The sequence below is a fragment of the Coffea eugenioides genome, chromosome 2, assembly GCF_003713205.1.
Source record: "Coffea eugenioides isolate CCC68of chromosome 2, Ceug_1.0, whole genome shotgun sequence".
Classification (NCBI taxonomy): Eukaryota; Viridiplantae; Streptophyta; class Magnoliopsida; order Gentianales; family Rubiaceae; genus Coffea; species Coffea eugenioides.
In genome coordinates, this window is record NC_040036.1 from 22,698,363 (window position 1) to 22,720,173 (window position 21,811).

A 21,811-nucleotide genomic window follows, 5' to 3' on the forward strand; every position below is an offset into this window, starting at 1 on the left:
ATGAATAAGGGTCCCTCGATCGGCATATAGCTAAGATCCCTCTTACACAATTTCCAAGGCTTGACTTGCCCGGTTTACACTGACACGATGGTCAAAGATAGCCAATTGACTAATCCACCAGGTCAGCCGTCTACATATATCAAGGTTCACGCGTTGAAATGTGATGAACTTTGAACTAGAGCATGTATTTTGACAATTATATAGTATGACAAATCAAATCTCCGTACACCTAAATACGATGGATAATATAAATAAAAATGATTGACATCTAATTTAATATTTATCTCACACGTATCGTATATAAAAAATATAATAATATATATTTTTTAAAAATTATCTCAGATAATCTATTATTATTCAAACACAGTCACTATCGTTATTGTTAATATTGAATTCACTTTAAAAAAATGTAGTAGTAGTGTATTTATACGCACTTTTGACTTACAAATGCAAACTATAGGAGTATAAAATTACGTACAGAGAGAGACTGCAAGACGTACGAAAAGGAAAAGCTACACTCACCAACCCATTTCCTATATATAAACATGGATGCTTAATTAAGTTGCAAGTAAAAGACACGTCGATATGTATCACCAAGTCAGAAGAATTTTGCATGCCAAAAATGTCAAAACCCATCTTTTTCTTTCATATCACGCAAAAACAACTTTAATTTTGGTCTTCACGGTTTTGATTTTTGAGGGAGTTTCGTGGGCAGCAATCCTTCTTGTTAGGTTTGTCAAACGCTTTACTACTTAGCCTTTTTTTTTTTTTTTTTTTAATCATATCATCATTTTATCTTGGAGCTCTGATTTTGCGAATTGGCATAAAGCTAGCCTTATCTAGCAACTTCTATATGGAACACCAATTACTCAATAACAATTCAGAAAACTAATAATATCTGGAATTTCTTTCCACCTAAAATTTCTGTTTCTGGGTTAACTATTTTCAACGCTCAAGTTTTACTTTGGATGCCTGTTTGGGGCGTTCTATTCTTCACATTTATTTTTTTTTTTATGCATGTGCTTCTTCTGTACTCGGTCCATTAATTAACAGATCTTCTCTTTGTCACATAAATTATTGATTTTCAATGAAAAGATTGGTGTGTAACACTCTTCAGCCTTGCATTCTTCTGAACATTTCTTCTTTCGTTTTGTCCCTTAGCTCTCGTCTCGCAGTTTTCATTTTGACTTGGTTTGATTGAATTACCTTCAATATACACACCAAGGCCCCTTCCAGCCACTCACTGGAGTAAATAGACAAATTTCAACAACCTTCAAATTTTTAGTGTTAACGGAATTATGGATTAAAATTTTTTTTGCCATTATTTAAAATAGTTGCTTGTGGAGGATGTGAGACTACTTTATTTTCCGACTTGTGCCCTAACAAGTTTCATTTCTCTTATATATCATTAGAAGTATAAAAGAACTATCAATTTTGTTGCTAATATCTATCCAGATCAAACGTAAACTAGTAATTTTTTTGATGACTTTTAATATCATCCAATTTTTTTGTAACTCTTTTTTTTTTTGGGTATCAAAAATGACAATAATTAAAAATAAATTGCCCAAATCACTACCAAACTATGGTTGTTCCATCACTAACCTAGTCCATAAACTTTTATTAAAAAAAAAAGTAGTTAAAACCTAAAAACACAAGGTAACACTTCTTCTCTATCTTTAAAAAGAATCTATGATTCCCAATAAATCCCTATAAAATAGCTTGACATAACAAAAGATTTATTGTAATAGTTGATTATTAAATAACAAATATCGGCATGAAAAACTTGAGGCTCCTTTTTTTTTTTTTATAGTTGTGTCAAATTACTTTACAATTGTTTAGAAGAATGAATTGAACTTTATAAGGTAAGGGCATTTTAGGGTATTCATTAAATTTTTGACCTTATTTTAAGGTTTGGTTACCAAAGTGTCAAATCAACGGAGGTAAGTGTAATTTTTAAAATTTCAAGGGAACTAAGTGAAATAGTCAAAAGCCTTGGGAAAGTTTATGAAATTATTCCTTGTCGATATCCTTTTTATCTTATATACATCACATTGTTACAATATATATCTTTATAAAAACTCCCAAAAACTCCATGATCTCTGCAAATCTTAGTCTTGTTTGTTCCCAACACTAGACTAAAACCTCAATATGCACTCGTTGGCCGGCCTGTTCAAATTTAGTTTTAATCACCAAAATGCTCCTGAATTTGAACTGAAGATTGGAGTTTGTTCGAAATAGAAATTCAAAACTTTGGAGACCCTAAAATCTGACTCAGGTCTGAGTTGGGAAATTTCTACATTTTTAAGTTGCTTGTACGTAAGCTAGCTAGATAGTTACCATATTGAATGCGTGGCGATGACACGGAAGTTTACCATCGCGTCGTCGCATGAGGAATAGGACATAAATCCGAAAGCAAAGTTCATGTAACGGGCGGAGCAGTGGATTTAGGTCGGTGGATGTTTTTTTGGTTCATCGATCTTCTCAATGTCGTCCTCTACTCATTATCTTTCTGCAATTACTAGAATTGAATTGAAAAAGACATATGCTTACGATAAGTTTGGAAGCTGTACTGATAATGATAGAGTAACTATACATAAAACCGCACTATATATAAGTTTAAATAATACTAGTTCCATTAATCCGTGGTGCACAAGGTGAAGAAATGGAAAATTGATGGACCAAAGAGTGGATTGATTATGTATAGTGATGAAAACTGCAAAGTATTTTTTTTTTTTTTCTGTTTTACCTGAAACATGTCCCGACTCGAACCACTTAGAACCCAAACCGACACATCAAACTGCGGGATACGCCGCGGCCCCCCACCCAGGTTAGACGGAGTTCAAGTCTAAGGTAAAATTTGAATCCAATACCTCATTTAGTCAAAGAGTCCGTTTTACCGTTAGATGATGGGACAAAAAGGGTAAAGCGTGCCTAAGTTTTTTTTTTTTTTTTTTATAAACCTTTGACATTCTAATTCCAACCAAAATGACCCCAGCTAAGGTAAAATAATTTGGTCGGCAGTCCCAACTCCAATTGGCAGCGGCGGCATGAGACCAGATTTGAATGAGCAATCCCAGAAGTTAGGGGGGTGGAGGGGAAGTTTAGGCGTGTAGAAGAGAAGATTTTGAAAGGGAAGGCAAAAGGAGAAAGGGAAATGGTCGGCCTTTGTCCTTTAAAACTTCATTCTCACAAGTAAAACCTGAAAATGGCAACCTGCGACCTTGGAATGAGTTCGTGTGTTCCTATCACTACACTTGATTCACGACTGTAGTCAAAAGAGGATTTATTGTAGGACCAACCAAACCTAAAAACCAATAAAGTAGAGACTAGAGAGTAGTACTACTTTCTTTCTTATCTTTTTGGTGTCCGTTTTTGTCAACGAATGCATTAATTCATCCGTTGATTTTTTTTTTGACCCAAAAAAAAAAAAGATTTGATTCACAAAGTCTAAAAACCGCAGAGGCGGTCACCAGTCAGCACAGAAGCACGCGAGTACGTTCAAAGAAATTTAGCGCGTCGACAAAATTCAGATGGCTTCCAAACTTCACGGAATGGAAGTACGAATTGAAATGTGTCCGCTGCTGCTCGGTGAGAAACTTGTGTTTGCGAAATTGGGCGACCAAACTTTCTTTTAACGCTAATCATCATCCATAGTTTTCCAGTTTCAGGACAGCGGTAAGTGTTTTTCTTGACGAGGAAAACAAATTCTAACCAAACACTAAGCAGCCCATATGTGCATTAAGATAAATAACTAGCTTATGAGTTGAGTGGTAAAAAAGCAACTACTAGATGAACTCCTCTTCCATTATTATCACATGGTTACTATATATATGAAAAGACGGTAACCATGTGATAATAATCAACCGAACATGTCCTCAAAATCCAACTTCGCTGGCTGGTTAGTAAGGATATTAGTTAGATGACGGTGAAATATCTGATTTGACTCTTAAATCCTCTCATTCCACTCTTCGTCCTTGTAATAATGCTTAAGAGTCTCTATTGGGATCGAAAAAAATTCAACAAAAACATTTCGAATTAAAATACATTTGAAAAAAAAAAATGAGATAATAGGAAATATACTACAAGTATGCCCTCGCCATATAAAAGAGTCAGAAAGATATATTTATATATGTAAGATATATATGTCGTCTGAACCGCTCACTCTATTTAGAGTACTGAGAATTACAAAACTAGAAATTAAGTCTCAATCATTAGTGAATTTAAGTTATTAATATATAATCTTTGTATAACGGCCAAATTTAACATAAATATGGCCATTACAATAGTCACAGAAATTACAAATTTACGAAGAAGGATTGTAATTGGAAAACTAGTAAAATCATTTTTTAGATTTTTGATTAGCAAGTACTGAGAAATTTCTTGGTCTCACGTGGAAATGATTTACACCACGAGTCACGCACGCACGCAAGCAATTACGACTCATGACTAGTGCCAACCAGACCCAGCGAACACTGATCAAACCATTCTCGGCAGCTCATTCTTTCTTTCCATTTTTTCTCCGTCAATCAGTTAATTTCCAAACTTTTGAACGTTGAAATAGGACTTTTACTGTCTTCAAGAAATAGGACTTTTACTCTCTCTCTCTCTCTCTCTATTGTTTTCAGTTTATCCTGCCATTTTGCTCTAATCTCCCGCCTATATATAGCTTATGTCAAGCCACACCTTGAGTCATCACCACATTCCTACCTAGAGAAATATAGGGCGTGCCCCAAGTTAAGGCACCAAATTGTAATACCACAGACTTCATAGCCGCCTAGAGGGATTGAGCAGATGGAGCAACTTTTGTCCAAGATTGCCACCAACGAACAGCATGGAGAGAACTCTTCTTATTTTCATGGATGGAAAGCATATGATAATGACCCTTACCACCCTAATCAAAATCCCAATGGGGTTATTCAGCTGGGACTTGCTGAAAATCAGGTTTGAACCACATACCTAGCTAAACTTGTTTCCACGACTAATTCGTTCTTTATTCTCGGACGGTAACATCATTAATGTTGATATAATCAGTGTTACTCATTTCTTCATCTTTCTTGCGCGCAGTTGTCCTTTGACTTGGTGGAGGAATGGATTACAAAACATCCGTCAGCATCCATTTGCACCAGCGAAGGAGTACAAATGTTCAGGGACATAGCCATCTTCCAGGATTATCATGGCTTGCCTCAATTCAGAAATGTATGTCAATATTCAAGACCATCTCCCAGCTAACTTGCTTTTTGGTTCCCAAACTCTCACAAGAGAGAAAATACGTGCTCTTTTCTTTACACGATTTCCTTCAAATATTCATGCAGGCTGTGGCAAGGTTTATGGGGAAAGTAAGAGGAGGCAGAGTCAGCTTTGATCCAGCTAGAATCGTGCTGGCTGGAGGAGCAACAGGAGCTAGTGAGCTCATCACCTTTTGTTTGGCCGATCCTGGGGATGCATTTTTGGTTCCTACACCTTATTATCCAGCGTAAGCTTCATTCTCCATCTTAGTGTTGTAACTGAAATTTTCGACTTTGATGCGGACATTCATTTAGAAAATACTACAATAATAGAAAGATAATTAATGGTCGTATGCTAAGTTGACAAGTCAATACGTAATTTGCAACTTTGCGAGTATCTTAAACTTTTCAGAACCGTATAATGTAAAGTCAATCTGGCAATTGAAACTTCCTTAAACCCAGCGGACATTTGCCATGAAGCAGCATACAAATTTGTAACAGCATGTCCCCATATAATTTTCAGGAAGTTTCAATTGCCAGAGTGACTGTATTCTATCGAATATTTTCTTTCCTACGCACAATCGGGTTCCCACACGCTCGTACGTCGTCAAAAGGGTTATTATCAGCTAGCGTACATACTGACCTCACAACTAGGGAGTTTTTGGATATCTCATTATTTGGAAACAAAAAATTAGTCAATTTACATCATAAACACTTTTTTCAACCACTTTTTTTTTAATTATATTTTTATCACACATATATTAAATCGGAAAAATTTGTATTATAGTATTATAATAAATAATTTTTTCCACATATTGGATAGCCAAACACATTTCTGGAGCACCAAAAAAAGAAAAAAGAAAAGAAGCCCAAATCCATATGTATCGTTATAATACTTTTTAATTATTGTTGCTATGATTTTTACAATAATTTCCATCGCTCACAAATGCAGCAATGTTGTCTGTACTATGCAGATTTGATCGAGACCTAAAATGGAGAACCGGAATACAGCTAATTCCAGTCATCTGCGAGAGCTCAAACAATTTCAAGATCACCAAAGAAGCGCTGGAGGAGGCATTTGAAAATGCTCAAAAATCCAGCATCAAAGTCAAAGGCGTGATAATTGCAAATCCATCTAATCCACTGGGCACCACTGTGGAGAGAGAGACGCAAATAACATTGGTAAACTTCATCAATGAGAAACAAATCCACCTGGTTTGCGACGAAATATATTCGGCGACCATCTTCAGCCGTCCGAATTTCATTAGTATAGCTGAAATCATAGAAGAAGTGGATTGCAACCGGGACCTCATTCATATAATCTATAGCTTGTCCAAGGACATGGGCTTCCCTGGATTCAGGGTTGGCATCGTTTACTCCTATAACGATGCAGTCGTAAACTGTGGTCGGAAAATGTCCAGTTTCGGACTAGTCTCCTCACAAACACAACACTTTCTGGCCTCAATGCTATCGGATGATGAATTCGTTGACGATTTTCTTAAAACAAGCTCCATGAGACTTGCAAAAAGACATCAAACATTTACCAGCGGGCTTGAAGAAGTCGGGATAAAGTGTTTGAACAGCAATGCAGGTCTTTTCTGTTGGATGGATTTACGGCCATTGCTCAAAGAACCCACGTTCGAGGCAGAAATGGTGCTTTGGAGGTTGATCATACATAAAGTCAAGCTCAATGTCTCTCCAGGCTTTTCGTTTCATTGCGTTGAACCCGGTTGGTTTAGGGTTTGCTTTGCTAATATGGATGATGAAACTTTAGAGATCGCGCTAAAAAGGATAAGGATCTTCATCCAAGCGACAGACAAGAAATCAGATGTGCCTGCGAAGAAGTCGAAACAGTGGCAAAAGAATCTCAGGCTTAGTTTCTCTGGGGGAAGTAGATGTGAATATGAAGAAAGCCTGAAGTCACCTAGTGTGATGTCTCCTCATTCTCCTATGTCTCCGGCACAGCTGGTCCAGACCAGGACATAGGATATTAGCATTAGCGAAGTAACAACATTAATATTCATAGCACAAGCTAGTTTATTAGTTGTTTATTAGCACAAGCTGCCTTGGGTATGACAATAATTTAGTTGTTTTTTTGTTATTACTTTTGTCCAAGTAACTAATTGGACAAAGTAATAATTGGTTAGTAATTTCCTTTCAAGTACTAGAATTGTTAACTTATGTATTTTGTATCCAAGAGGGTGTCATGATTACTCTTAGACAGTTGAATGCAATCTTTTTGTTATCCCTATGTGTGTAGCTGCTTTAGCGAAAATAAGTTACTACATATGATATAGTTTAACAGTTGAGTCTAGCCTCTCTTTCTTTTCTTTTCTTTTTAATGAAAATGCCAAATAGATTATTATAAGTTATAACCTCTCTTTTGCAATTCCATGGTTCTTCTGAAGGGTATTTTTCATACTGCTAATTCATTTTTTTTAACGTCGAAGCCTCTTATGTATGAGTTTAACGAGTAAATTAACCAATTTAAAGCATTAAGTGGAATTATTCATAAGTTGCTTTAACACCTCCAATACGATGGTGGATAGTACTTGTCACTAATGAGTAATCTAATTGAAGAAGTAAAAATGAGCACAAACATTAAAGTTCTAATATTGTTTGACCCTATGTTGCATTATCAACCATATATAGTCTAAGTGCTTAGGAAAGTTGCCAAATCGTCTTCTGTGTGGTGCTGATGTGTCGCTTTGTCATGGGTGGAAATGTTGTCGTCCTCCTCCACGTGCTCAATGCTTGCTTTGCGGTGTTGGGTGCGTTTTGAATGAATGGGCTGTGTTTTGAATGAATGGAAATGTTTTGAGTGCTTAGGAAAATTTAGCCGCTTGCATGGAACCGAGCAATGGACCGATAGTGGTGATAAATATCAACCATATCAACCTAAAGTAGATTAAGTGCTTAGGAAAGTTGTCAAAGGTGTGTGGTTTGCTGATGTGTCGCTTTGTGATGGGTGGAAAAGTTGTAGTCGTGCACGTGCTCAATGCCTGCTCAACGTAGATGGGGCGTGTTTTGCTTGCCTGTATGGAACCGACAAACAGAGTCATAGTGGTGATAATAATACTCCCTTCCTCATGCTGTCCTATTTTTTTTTGGTCAAAAAACAGCGGAGTAGTTGTTTGGTAGTCGGTTGTTGGCTGGCTTTGGCAGAAAGCTTCTTCTTTCTTCACCTTCCTATCGGAGCTCTGTTTCTGTACTGTACCGTACAATTCCTCTGATGAGAGATTGTGACTTTTCTTTGCTTCCTCTTTCTCCTTCTTCCTTGCCATTTGACTTTCATGTGGTTGTGTATTTGTCGTACAATTTTTGCACAGGCTATTTTCTCCTTGTGGCTGCTCCTGAACCGGTGAAGCAGTCATTTGCTAATGCAGTCGTTGGGCTCCTAGCCCCGTTGATATTTACCATTTTAACACTTCGCTTCTCTTTTTTACAGTTGCCCTTTTATTGAATTTTTTTGTTCTGCTATTTTCTGGAGGTTGTATTGGTAATGCGGTGTTGGAGAAGGTGGGCGAAGTGACTTTGTGCTCAGCAGCCGTACATTTCGCCCACTGTTTCTTTCTGTTCTATCCCGAGGATTAGGTGCTTGTGATAATGAGCCCTGCTTTGTTTCGGTTCTTTTCTTAAAAAAAAAAAAACCTCTTCTTGCTTCTTCTCTTCTTTCTTCCAAAGCCTCTTCAGCCTTCTGGTTCTTTTCCCCCCAATTATTTACGAGTTTTGTTGTCTAATTTTTTTCTTTTATGATGTTGTAATGTTGCAGGTACAGATTTTGAAAATTCCCTCCACCACCCTCATGGGATTTTCTAAGTTCTGTTTTCTCTTTTGAAGGTCGTCTCTATATGGTAAGTTTCTAAAAAATGGGTTATTTCCTCGCCCAAATAAGCTCAACCTTTTCTTCTTCCCAATTTGTCGTTGCATTTTTTTCCTTTAATTTAAATATAAAATTGGAATATTACTGTCCCTTTTGCTCATATCGGGTTCATTTTAGATGAGCAACGCTGAGTTTAGACATTTTGTCGAAATTCTATATACCAGAAGTTTTTCCTTTCTGCTTTTGGCTTTTCACTCATCTTTAAGTGAGTAGAGTTGCTTTTTTTCATCCCAAAACATAATTGTATGCAGGATTAGAGGCTTTAGAGGCAAGGCTAGCTGAGATGTGTATTTGAGGGGGCAACGACGATAGAAACTAAAGGAGTTTACTTTTTTGGGTCAAGGTGAAGACCCTCTTGATCTCAAGAAATGTTTTATTGATATTAATAATCGTCAAGCCAGAGAAGACTCTGCTATTAGGTATTTCGAATTATTTTTTAAAAATTTTTGACGAAGTTGTGGATTTGGACTATTTTGTGATTATTGTGGTTGATTTTATAAGTGGCATTTTTCATTAGGCAAGGTGAGTTGGTGGCTGAAAGATTTGGGATTGGTGTTACAGCTGAAGCTCAGAGCATTTTTTATGCTCTGTCCAAAACGTAAGTTTTTGTGTTTGTCATTTCTTTATTGTTGTTTCTTGATCTTCTATTACCGGTTTGACTTTCTCAATATGATTTTTCAGTATATTTTATGAAGATTTTTCTTTCCTCTTGTACTAGTTGAAAATATTGGTTCTTTGCAGTCTTGACTTGTTATTTCAATTTTGTGATAAATACGTTCTGGTAATGCTAGTGTTGTTATGACATCCAAATGCTAGTGTTGTTATGACATCCAATTGTTGGCAAAAAACATATTTTTGCATGAACTAAATGGCATGCTATTTCAAGAATTAACTGTGGTTATACAACTCTTAAGGGTCTATTGTCATAAAGAAATCTTTACTAATCAAAATAATTGTTTCCAGTGAAAGATCATAGATGTTGAGTAGATAGTATGGGCTATTGTTAATTTCACAAAGATGCTATTATTGGGCTATTATTTTGAGATTGTTAATTTCATAAAGTTCATTGGGCTATTGGAATAGCTTAGCCTTGAGCATCAGATGCTATTATCAGGTTTGAGATTGTTAATTTCATAAAGTTCATTGGGCTATTGGAATAGCTTAGCCTTGAGCGTCAGATGCATAAAACAACTCCATTTTAGAAGTTGTGTTAGATGCAGAATTAGAGAGCAAGACTGCTGAACAATCTTATTCCTATGCGGAATCTCTTTTTTAATTCTTCAAATGCCATTGTGCACCATATGAATGTTGTACGCAAAACAAATCCATCCATCTTGTCTAAATTCATGAGAAGACTAATATATTTCTTCTTGCCAACACCACCAAGGGAGACATCTTCAAGGAAACATGTCAATCCTTCTAAATGGCAGTCTTCTGCTTTCAACTTTGGTATATAATTTTCATTTCTTCATATAGGAATCTGGTTAGAATCATCTGATTAACCGAGCCTGAAATTGTTTAATGTCTATGGTCTTCATTAGAAATTTCTCAGGAGAACAGAAGAGTAAGCCCCCTGAGCTTCTTAAAAATGCAGTTAACTGACTCATGGACATGAGTGCAAGCAGCTGGCTTTGGTACTTTAGTGAAACTCTACAGCATTTCTGGCATCCTGAATCCATTATAGCATAGCATGCTGACATTTTTGGGCAAAGCTAATAGAGGTGCTACACGGTGGTGATTCCCCCATCCCCCCTCCCAAAAAAAAAAAAAAGAATGCTTCTCCACATTTCTCTCTCTCTCTCTCTCTCTCTCTCTCTCTCTCTCCCTCTCTCGTGCGCGTGCGCACACATACACACACATATCCTGATTAGACCATCACATTTGAATATTTAATACATTCAGCTACCTTATGTCATCCAGAAAAGAACTATCTGGATGACCATTTGTATGTTTTCATTTAAGAAGAGTTGTTTTAGTGATTGTTATGGTATTATTTACTGTTAGTGGCTATTTTTCATTTAGTATTTGTTCTACCTTTAAATTTATCTTATGCATAACCCCAAATAAAGATGAAACAAAGGATTATGATTCATATTACTAATTTCATCATGTATACAGGCTTCCAGTGCGCTGGGACAAGACTACTATAGTTGTGATGAATGAAGTGCGCATTACTAGCCCATATCTTCCTGAGTCCGTCCTTGGAGGAACTCCAGCTGCCAATGAGCTAGTGGAGAAAGTGGTGAGACTGTCAACTGGGATGCTTCTAAAAGTTGAACTCTATTAAGTGAAATGCATAGTGTCATCTCACCTAATTACTGACTTTTTGATCTTCTGTGTTTTTGCTAGCTTGAGTTTGAGAGGAAGAGATTACAAACTCACTATGCTGGTCAATGACTATGTTACTCTGTCATGCATTGAGGGTGAATTGGTGCCATCGTGTTCGGATTACTAAGGGAATGGCTTCTCAACTCTCTGAGCATCAAGTTCTTTTTGGATTGGTACCCAGTTTTGATGGAGAAGTTTCCCTCATGCAGTTGTAAGATGTTAGAAGTTTAGGCATTTAAGGAATTTTGTTTTCAACAAAACCCTGAGATTTGCTTTCTTTATCACCACATTACTTCCCAATGCGTTTACTGCTGCATGCTGTTAATTTGATAGAGGGCATGGGTTATATGCATCCAGACAGAATTACACCAAGATAAGCTCATGAGTTGATGCCTATTAGATTGTAAAATGCAGTTTCTCATTCTGTTATGGGATGATCAATGTATAGCAGGAAAGCTAGAGACAAAAATGTGTTGACTTCCCAGTGTTGGAGCTCTAGTTTTTACATGTATCTGTGTTTGTGCCTGCACAATGTTGCCAAGAGTTTTTATGCTGAATAGCATTTTGGGAGCTACTCTTAAGTTTTTATTTTGTGAAATAACTTAGGTGAGGCATGCTCAAGGAATCTATAATGTGGAAGGGGATAAGAACTATAAAGCATATATGTCTCCAGAATATTTCGACGCACACCTTACTCCACTTGGCTGGCAACAGGTAGGAAATAGCTGACTTCCTGTGATGCACAGTTGAATCTCTTACCTCTATTTTGTTGTCAATCTAGAACAAAGTCCTTAATGGTGACTATAGGGTATGACAATCTTTAGCTCCTGTATCAAGTTGATAATTTGCGCAAGCATGTACATACAAGTGGGCTTTTGAACAGGATTGAATTAGTTGTCACATCTCCATTGCTACGGTACCAATTCTCTTAACTTTTCGTGTATTAACTACCATAAGCTATCATTTTTGGAAAGAATGACTCCTCAAACTCTTCTATTCTGGCATTTTTGCAGTCAATGTTGGGTTTGCTTATCCAATTGCTTAAACATACATATTTTCATTTCTTGAACTACGTAAACTGAATTTCTTGTATGAAGAAAGAAACTCCAACAGAATTAGGCTGCAGCTAGCCTCAAAACCTGATAGTACCTCTAAATTATAGATCAATGACTGTTTCTTTGGTCCTTTCTTTTTTTGAGTATTAAGTTGTGGTCTGTCAATGCCATGCCCATATGGTTGAACACACATTTTCAAGTACAATGGAATGACGTTTTATAGTGTAATTGCTGTCAATACCTACTGTCCCCTGATTCAAGGAGACTAAAGTTAACCGTTATACATTCAACTGGATAGTTGCTCCACAAGCTCTAACCTGATATGAAAAGGCATGCTTTGGCACCTTGACTGTATGCTTGATTATGATGATTTATTCTTACACTACAGGACTATGCAAACTATTGTTGGGGTATTTGGTGGTGATGGCATACAGACAGGACGGATATCCTGCCACTCATGTTGGCAAATGCAGGAAATAGTCGGCGTGCTGCAATTTCAAATCTTAATTGTCCTCCTATCGTTGCATTAGAACTTTGTCGAGAGCATTTGGTAGGTCCTTTGAAGGTTATGTGTGCACTTTTGATTTTAAATGTGAACATTCTTGTGGCTGTGGATGGCATTTTGATCTTCTTGGTTTCAAGTCGGGTAGAAAGGAACCTTTGATTTAATTACTAAGCTCAAATGCTTTATCCAGTTCAAGGGAATTATTTGGAACTCTTGAATATTTCTTTTAGAACTCAAATATTACGACTACTTCCACTTAAATCCAGTGAATTTTTCATTTTCCTTTTTTTTCTTGTTTATGAAAGACTAGAGGATAGCTGGTAGAGGTAAATATATTACTCAAGATTCAGATTTTATTTGCATAATTTCTACATTCATATTGAAGCCTGAATCTTTTTTATCTAATAATCTGGTTGCAGGGTATTCGTCCATGCGATAAGAGAAGAAGCATCTAATAATCTTTTTCATATTTAATATTTGAATTTGAATAATTGGGCATTTATGGTCAAGATTAAAAATTACACAGTGCATCGCACGGTGTTATCCTCCTAGTCTTTAGCAAAATGGGTTGGGCGGGGGCGATTGGGTGCTTCGTGGTCCAGGTTAATTAACACATGACCACATGTAGCATGATCACTACGTAATATTGGCAGAAGAGAATGCATGCACAGTAGTTGCTATACCAAGAAGTAGTACAGACTTGTTTCACGCCCCAGAAGGGGAAAAAGATATACTCTAACATATAATACAGGATCGTGGTTGCACAGGGTCAACGCCAAATCGGCAGCTTCTTCGAGTCTGGACCCTTCTTAAACTAAACGATTTGAATAGATCATCAAAAGCAGAACAAAACCACGTACCTCCTTAATAATTGCTTAGCCACTTGTCCTTAGGACGTGGATGTTAACTGGTACAGATTAAATAAAATATACTTGTCGCGCCCCATTTTTCGTGATGGAAAAATAAATAAGAAGGTAGTTTATAAAAAAGATGTGATTTATTAATAATAAATGAAAAGGGACCTAGAATGGGACTTTAAAAAATGCGACGATTTGGGTCCAAAATTTAGTCGAAAAGGGTTTTTTTTTTTTTTTTTTTTAAAAAGAGTCGCCACTTGGTATTGAGTTTTGGTGTACCAAGTCACCCAAAAAGTGTATTTAAATAAAATAAAATAAAACCCTTTTCGACAACTGCAAGTCTTTGAAAAACAAGAGAAAATGGATTCGGGAGTCACGGTTGGAAAAAGGGAAGGCAAAGGTTCGATTAACTCAAACCTAAGGCACCCTTTCACCTAGTTTAAGCTAGTTGCGAGGTTTAGCTCAAAATTTTCCTAATCTAACCCTTAATTTTATCATATTTGAATGTTTTCTACATGAATGCAAAAATAAAATATCGAAAGGGACAAAATGTTCATTCAAGGGTTTAATTGAACCAATCACATTTATTGCGAAGGCCAAAATAAATCCTTGAAGGTGTCACGAGGATGCAAATGATGAAAAAGAAAATAAAATAAAATAAAATAAATTAAATTAAATTATATACATATATATAAATGATCAAAGAAAAAGGGAATGCAACATAAAGGGTACGGGAGGCGAAAAAATTCGTGACATAATTTTCTTATACATGGATTAATAGGGTATTTAAACTAGAAAGTTATAATCACCCATTTCCCATGTCTGAAAAAATAATTATCCTAACATGAACAAGCAAATGAACTAGCTTAAATGAGATGCAATTCTAAATGACATGATTAGCACCTATAGCGGGTAGGGGATAATATAATAGGGAATATCATGCAAATGAGAAAAAATTCTAAAATGAAAATATGCATGAAAATGTAGTGAATTATCACACAAAGATGAATCTAGGGCAAGACGACCTAAAGGGTCTAGCGTTGGACTAGCCCATTTCTAAAAATCCTTACTAGCGTTGGACTAGCAAGTAAGCGGAGGGAGAAGCCACGACTAGCGTTGGACTAGTGTGGTGACGTCATGCATTAACAATACATAGTGAAACAAATAAAGCATAAATTAAAACAAATAAACACATAAGAACACGTAGCACGTAACACATAAGCATAATATCTAGATGCAAAAAATCCTAATGAAAGCGGGTAAGGCACATAACACATAAGCCGCATAAACACGCAACCTATCTATTACATCGGGGAATCTAACTACAATCTAAAATGAGAAAGATATGATAAAATGAAATTAGTTATAATAATTATTACATTTTTTGAGGTATTTAAATGCCTCTCGAATAATTATAAAAATTAACTAAACAAATATAATATAAGAAAATTTAAATGAACATTTAAATGCAATAAATAAAGCATATAAAAATATATAAACACATAGGAGCACACAGGAGCACATAAGAGCACGTAATTGACATTGAAATAATAAAAATAGGGGTACCTCCCGTTTGAAGTGGTGACTAAATGGAGTCAAATTGTCCTATTTATACTCACAATGAACAAAAGAATCACGACACCAATTTAATTGAAAAATAATAATAATAAAAGTACTAAATTCACACTAGTATGTCAGACGTAAAGAAATTTAAGCAAATCTAAAAATTACAAGTTAAGTATATTGAAAAGTAGCATAATTAACTATTAAAGAAAAGAAACAATCATAATAAAGAGGGTCAAAATTCACCAGGGACTGAATTGCAAAAATTGAAAAACGTTTGGGGATAGAAATTATATTTTTCCAAAGTTTAGGGGACAAAATTAAATGAAAGATAAAATTCAAGGACCAAAGCGCAATTAAATTAAGTACCTAAGTGAAAGGAATTTAAAATGTTCTGGGCCACAGTAAAACTACTCCAAAGATCAGGGGCTAAGGTGCAAATTTCGGTTTCTGATTTGGGAGAAAAAGGCCATCGGGCCAACATCTTTATATATTTGGGCCGGATGCTACCTAAGCCCAGCCAAAACCCAAAAGAAACGAGCAGGCCAGCCCGTCTTTTCATCCCTCAAATCCGACCAAAAAATGTATGGGCTCTGACCTTCTAGCCCAACAGAAATCCAAAAGAAAATAAACCGAAACCCATTTCCAAAACCTAACAAAAACTAACTCTTGGCCCAACCGAAGATAAAACATAAGCCCAAATCATTTTCTTTCGTTTCTTTCCTTTCTTTTTCTTCTTTCTTTTCTTTTTCTTCTTTTTTTTTCTTCTTCTTCTACCCTTCGGTTCTTCTTTTTCTTGCCTGGCCGGCTGAAGCTCCTCGCCACAGCCAACCATGGCTGACATGGCGGCTGCCGGCGCCACCACCACCGGTCGCCGGCGAATTTTTTTCGATCACAAAAAAATTATCAAAATAAACACCCGACTCGATTTTTCGCGTAGGTTCCATTTTTGGACTTAGTTTTTACAGAAAATGACCCAAAGTGGCCAAATTGTCAAGAAATCAGTCCAGTTTTTATTCCTTTAAAACCCTTAAACCTTCACCAAAAATCATAAAAATTATGCCAAAACCCTCCTTATGACTTCTACATTACAACCATAATCTTAGTTGGACAAGAAAACAACATAGAAGGGCTAAAATAAAGCAAAACAGTCCCTAAAAATCGTTTTTCCCATTTTTGGCATTTTTTCAAACAATTAACATGCATATACAAAACCCATTTCCTTTTCCTCAATCTAGTTCATGCCATTTCCCAAATTTCAGCAATACAACAACAACAATAAAAACCAGCAAAAGCAAGATAAATTAAAATCAAAATGTATCTAATATGCTTTTAAAAAAACTGGAAAATACCTCAATGAAAGTGGAATTGCCTTGGCTGAAGTTTTTCTGATGCCTGTGAGTATGTTGGGGAGAGGAAAGTGCTTCTTGTTGTGACTTTGTCTGTTGGGAGCAAAGAAAAAAGCCGAGAGGGAGTTGGGAAGAGGAAGAGTGCCTTGCTTCTTTTTTTTTTTTTTTGTGTTTCTCTCCGCTGCCCAAGTGAGCCGAGAGGAAAAAAAATTGGAGTGTTGGTCTTGTTTTTTGCTTCTCTCTGTTGAGTCCCCTGGGAGAGAGCCGAGAGAGACTTGTAGCCAAAAAAATGGAGCTTGTGTGCTCAATCTTCCAAAATGATGATTTTTCAACTAATGAAAAGACCAGTCCCTGGCCATTGAGTGTGAAATGGGTTAAATGTATTTTGGTGGAAAAAAATGATTAGAATGATTTTTCTTTTTATTTTCTTAATTTTCCTCTTTTTTTTAGTTTTTGTTGTTTTTGTGTTTTGTTTTTTCTTAAAACAAACCTGCAAAACAAATGAAAAATTATGCATTAAAATGTAAAAAAATAAATACCTCATCAAATAGAAAATAATCAAGAAAATATTAAAATTTGACAAAATTTTGGTGTCTACAACTTGCCCCTCTTTGTCTAGGATTTCAAAAAAATTCTAGACAAAGACGTAGACACCAAATTACTTACCTGTCTCTTCTAACGGCACTTGAGCTAAAATAACAGGCGAACAATTTGCTGAGATTATTGAATACAAGATACAATGAAATTACAAAACACGTGACCGAACTCATGTAGAGTTGCCTACGTATCCCACCATGGGAATCAGGTCAAACGTAGTTCAAATGCAAATTATTCGAACGACTGACGCTTTTGAAATGAGGACTAACTCCAAAATTTTAAAATGGACTGACCCAAACAAAAAATTTAAAACGGGACTGACCCAAACAAAAATTTAAACATGGGACTAACCCAAACGAGAAATTTTAAATATGGGACTGACCCGAAAGAGAATTTAAACACGGGACTGACCCGAACAAGAAATTTAAACACGGGACTGATCCGAACAAGAATTTAAACATGAGACTGACCCGAGCATGAAATTAAACATGGGACTGACCCGAACGAGAAATTAAACATGGGACTGACCCGAACGAAAATTTTAAACATGGGACTGACCCGAACGAGAATTTAAACATGGGACTGACCCGAGCAGGAAATTAAACACGGGACTGGCCCGAACGAGAATTAAACATGGGACTGATCCGAACAAGAATTTAAACATGGACTGACCCGAGTAGGAAATTAAAATTGGACTGACCCGAACGAGAAATTAAACATGGACTGACCCGAACAGGAATTAAACATGGGACTGACCCGAACGAGAAATTAAACATGGGACTGACCCGAACGAGAATGGGACTGACCCGAACGGAAATTAAACATGGACTGACCCGAACGAGAATTTACCATGGGACTGACTCGAACAGGAATTAAACATGGGACTGATTGTTTGAAATGGGACTGAAACAAAATTTTAAACATGGGACTGACCCGAACGAAATTTAAACATGGGATTGACCCGAACGAGAATTAAACATGGGACTTTAACATGGGACTGACCCGAACAGGAATTTAAACATGGGACTGACCCGAATGAGAAATTAAACATAGGACTGACCCGAGCAGGAAATTAAACATGGGACTGACCCGAACGAGAATTTACCATTGGACTGACCCGAACAGGAATTTAAACATGGGACTGACCCGAACGAGAAATTAAAATGAAAAATTCCAGTATACTTACCTGAAAATAGCCCAAAATTTTGCCTCAGTAGAGGTTAAGTTTATGCATCTGAGCCAATAGTTGATTTTGCATTGCCAGGTTGTCGCACCTTTTGATCAAACTTGCTTGCAACTTTTTTCGATCCGTCTTTGTTCACTAGAGAACTCTTTCCGATACCGACTCCAGTGCAAGTTGTGATTGTTTTCATCTATGCACGAAATTTTCCTGCAAAAGAGAAAGAACAAAGAAATTGCCACCATCATTTGATCCTTTTCCCTTTGAGAATTGTGTAATCATGAGTCCTTTGATGCTTTCATCCACTTTTGCTATGGCATTTTTTCAAACTAACCCACTTTTGCTGTGGCATTTTTTCAGACTAACCCCCATAGGACGAAGACATCTCCCAACCCCCTACTCCTAAGAGGAAAAAAAGAGCAAATGGAGTACAAACATTTTCCATCACGTGATGAGTTTACAACGGGATGAGTTTACGAAAAGGTCAATCAATTGGGCATACAAGCCAATAGATACCTTTTAACTTTGATCCTACAATCAAAGAAGAACATTCTCAATAAAATGCAAACCATACTAGCAGCGTCTGTCAGGTCCATCTTCCGAACTCTGCTCGTCCCACAAGATGACGTCACTGCGGATGAAATTGCTTATGAACCTGGGAAGAATTGAAATCAAGCACAATGAAATTCAGGTTATATCGTGTTCCCGAGACGCCACCTAATCATAAGATATCTCGAATTCTACTCCCAAACCCTCCCTTTTCTCTCTTCCCCTCTTACTCGGACCAAACAATAAATTCAGGTTATACCGAGGCTCACTTGCGTTTCCCATGTTTATTATTCAAAATATGCCCACAAACCAATAAAAAAGCATTCTTTCAAGTTTTGACATAAAAGGAAAAAAGAAAGCTAATAAAAAGTGAGGTTTAAGACACCAAGAAGTGCAGATCCCAAAGTCGTTTATTGGAATACAGAAATTATTAACTTAGACCGCACATTGCTCGACATGATAAAACCAACCACAGCCTCCACCTATCAATGAAGAGCAACAACTCACCATTTTTCATTAGATTATACTCGCCAAATACGGTAAAAAGATGGAAATGGAGATGAATAACATGATAGTTTTCCCTGATCCCAAAAGGAGGGGGATGGAAGGTTTGATCTAAACTCTAAATGAGCCAATGCGGACGAGCAGTTTAATCTGATAGGAAATTCCTGAATGAAAACTTGTTTCAAACTTTTGACCACATGAAGGCACAGCGACCAGAGCATCAGTTGTTTCTGAGAATAGATTAACGGAATTAATTACTTCCTTCTGTATTTAAAAGTCTTCTATTTTATCCTACTTAGGACTCTTGTTTTTGTTTATTTTTTTGCATGCGTTATGATGGAAGGTCATTTGGGAGATCAAGAGAAAGAACCTTACCATAATTTTGATGCACCATAGTGTACTTGAAAATGGCTTTAACAAGGGAACCATAACTCATAGACTTCAATGGCCCCATATGTCTGCAACATACAGCAAACAAGAAATAATTCAAGCGAACCATTCTGATGCAAGAACTGAAATTGGCATTTGACACACTCAAATAGTCAATATTTATAGCAAAACAAACGCGATTTACAAAAGTCGCATTAAAACGTTTTGTGCCAGTATCAGGAAAAAATAGCGCGCACTCTCTCTCTCTCTCTCTCGGGAGGGGGAAGAAGCAGGATAGATCAATTATTATAGGGATTCTACCTGAAATCCGAATTTCAATGATACCAATGCCTAAGATATTTCAAAAAGCAGGCAAAGCAATGAACTAAAACCACAGTGACCGGGCCAGAATAGCACAATAGTCTATTTACACAATTTCAAGCAGAAACAGATGCAACTGTGGTGGGACTATTACAAAGTAATCCACTGAAGCATATCCGAGAAAAGTTCTTGGCACCTTAAGAATTGACAAAAACAGCAGCAATGAGGAATTTACTCCTATAAAAATAACATCGTAGCACTTTACTAATTTACTTACACTATTTCAGTGTACCGAAGTCTCCATGCTGGAAACCCAAGATGGCATCTTGTGGGTCCATAAATTAGTAGCAGATCAGGATCAGCTCCTCCAGAACCTGTTAAGACAATACTAACAAGAATAATATAAACTTGCACAGACAATGCTAGAAAAATATCTGCTAAATGTTCGGAAAATCTGGGAAGCCAAAAAGAGGCAAGACAGGATACCAATGGCTCCTAAAGCTTCAGCCATTTGAGGCTCTGTAAAATCTGACTTTTCCTTAGTACCATTTGCATAGTGCTTTACAAAGAGATAATTAGCTGCTTTGGCAACTGCTTCTTTTCCATCCTCAAATGAAACAAACTCCAAAGTCAGATTTCTGCGGGTAACAAGCCGACCATTAACAGCAGCCTCCTGCAAGAAATCACAATCCAAGTCTATTATGCACCATCTTTCTTTCAAGTTTATCAAAATTCAACTAGAGCTTTGCATCAAACCTATGACATTGGCTATATCAACACTTTTTCCCCCACTAAAGCCATACTTGGAAAGGCGTTACTTAGCTATTCCATTTAAATAATCATATCCTGTTGCTTCCTTTCATGTTTCCTAACACCTTTATTATCCTTCAGTCCACCATTACAAAGTTAATATTTCACTCTTCAATCCAAATAATTGGACTGGCTACAGAGACCATGTATCTTGAAAAAATATTACCACTCAGGCAATAAGCAGGAGAAAGGGCTTTGACACATCTCTTGGGCTCAACAACTCGGCAAATCAAAACTTCATTTACATTTTCACCATAATAACACACTGAACCAGCAGATTCCAAACATAAGATATTAAGTCATGCATACAAACCGCCCCTAATGTCTTTTACACAAAATAGATATGTAAAATTGATTACTTCATTAAAATATGCATCACAACGGAATATTGAACTGACAAGGTTGACATATGACATATACTGTCATGAATACTTGTAGAAAAGGATCTAGCTAATTGTGGATGAAGATCATGATACCTCAGACAAGTTTGCACTGCTGAATCTTTGCATGATAGGTTCCTTGTTCTTTTTCAACACACCTGCAACAGGAAAATGCTATCACACCTGTCAGGTGAAACTTACCAAAGGAAATGTTGAGTAAATTCTAAAGCATTTTCACTTTCTGGATATCCCTTTTACCTTCTGGATCATAAAGGCAGACACTTTTCACACCAATATCTGCAACCCACTGCAATAACTCCAAAACTTTTGAAATAC

The 21,811-nt window shown here is 36.6% G+C and overlaps 3 protein-coding genes across 3 annotated transcripts; 2 read left to right on the forward strand and 1 right to left on the reverse strand.

The window, feature by feature from the left end:
• Positions 1 to 4,270: 4,270 nt before the first annotated feature.
• LOC113759261 (1-aminocyclopropane-1-carboxylate synthase-like) lies at positions 4,271 to 7,383 on the forward strand. The gene is made up of 5 exons (XM_027301827.1): positions 4,271 to 4,318; positions 4,771 to 4,941; positions 5,065 to 5,196; positions 5,313 to 5,473; positions 6,200 to 7,383. Exons 1-5 carry the CDS (start codon positions 4,271 to 4,273, stop codon positions 7,209 to 7,211), a joined length of 1,524 nt encoding a protein of 507 aa, XP_027157628.1. The 3' UTR covers positions 7,212 to 7,383.
• Positions 7,384 to 7,938: 555 nt separating this feature from the next.
• LOC113759262 lies at positions 7,939 to 13,132 on the forward strand. Its single transcript, XM_027301828.1, has 8 exons — positions 7,939 to 7,996; positions 8,555 to 8,613; positions 9,421 to 9,527; positions 9,626 to 9,706; positions 11,227 to 11,350; positions 11,458 to 11,647; positions 12,043 to 12,150; positions 12,880 to 13,132. Exons 1-6 carry the CDS (start codon positions 7,939 to 7,941, stop codon positions 11,503 to 11,505), a joined length of 477 nt encoding a protein of 158 aa, XP_027157629.1. The 3' UTR covers positions 11,506 to 11,647; positions 12,043 to 12,150; positions 12,880 to 13,132.
• A 5,825-nt stretch (positions 13,133 to 18,957) lies between these two features.
• LOC113761024 (dehydrodolichyl diphosphate synthase complex subunit NUS1-like) lies at positions 18,958 to 21,811 on the reverse strand. Its single transcript, XM_027303825.1, has 6 exons — positions 21,734 to 21,811; positions 21,572 to 21,633; positions 20,772 to 20,958; positions 20,563 to 20,659; positions 19,971 to 20,053; positions 18,958 to 19,197 (listed from the first exon to the last, which is right to left on the reverse strand). Exons 2-6 carry the CDS (start codon positions 21,602 to 21,604, stop codon positions 19,190 to 19,192), a joined length of 408 nt encoding a protein of 135 aa, XP_027159626.1. The 5' UTR covers positions 21,605 to 21,633; positions 21,734 to 21,811; the 3' UTR covers positions 18,958 to 19,189.

Bases quoted from the DNA above. Each gene is read 5' to 3' on its own strand.
- LOC113759261 (XM_027301827.1), top strand. From the start codon at position 4,271: ATGGCCATTACAATAGTCACAGAAATTACAAATTTACGAAGAAGGATT. The intron at 4,319-4,770 runs GTAATTGGAAAA...CAGACTTCATAG, and splicing joins CAAATTTACGAAGAAGGATT to CCGCCTAGAGGGATTGAGCA. The intron at 5,197-5,312 runs GTATGTCAATAT...ATATTCATGCAG, and splicing joins GCTTGCCTCAATTCAGAAAT to GCTGTGGCAAGGTTTATGGG.
- LOC113759262 (XM_027301828.1), top strand. From the start codon at position 7,939: ATGGGTGGAAATGTTGTCGTCCTCCTCCACGTGCTCAATGCTTGCTTT. The intron at 8,614-9,420 runs GTTGGGCTCCTA...CAACGACGATAG, and splicing joins AGTCATTTGCTAATGCAGTC to AAACTAAAGGAGTTTACTTT. The intron at 9,707-11,226 runs GTAAGTTTTTGT...TCATGTATACAG, and splicing joins TTTTATGCTCTGTCCAAAAC to GCTTCCAGTGCGCTGGGACA.
- LOC113761024 (XM_027303825.1), bottom strand. From the start codon at position 21,604: ATGCAAAGATTCAGCAGTGCAAACTTGTCTGAG. The intron at 20,660-20,771 runs GTATCCTGTCTT...TTGTCTTAACAG, and splicing joins TGAAGCTTTAGGAGCCATTG to GTTCTGGAGGAGCTGATCCT. The intron at 20,054-20,562 runs GTAAGTAAATTA...TGTATGTTGCAG, and splicing joins CTTCGGTACACTGAAATAGT to ACATATGGGGCCATTGAAGT.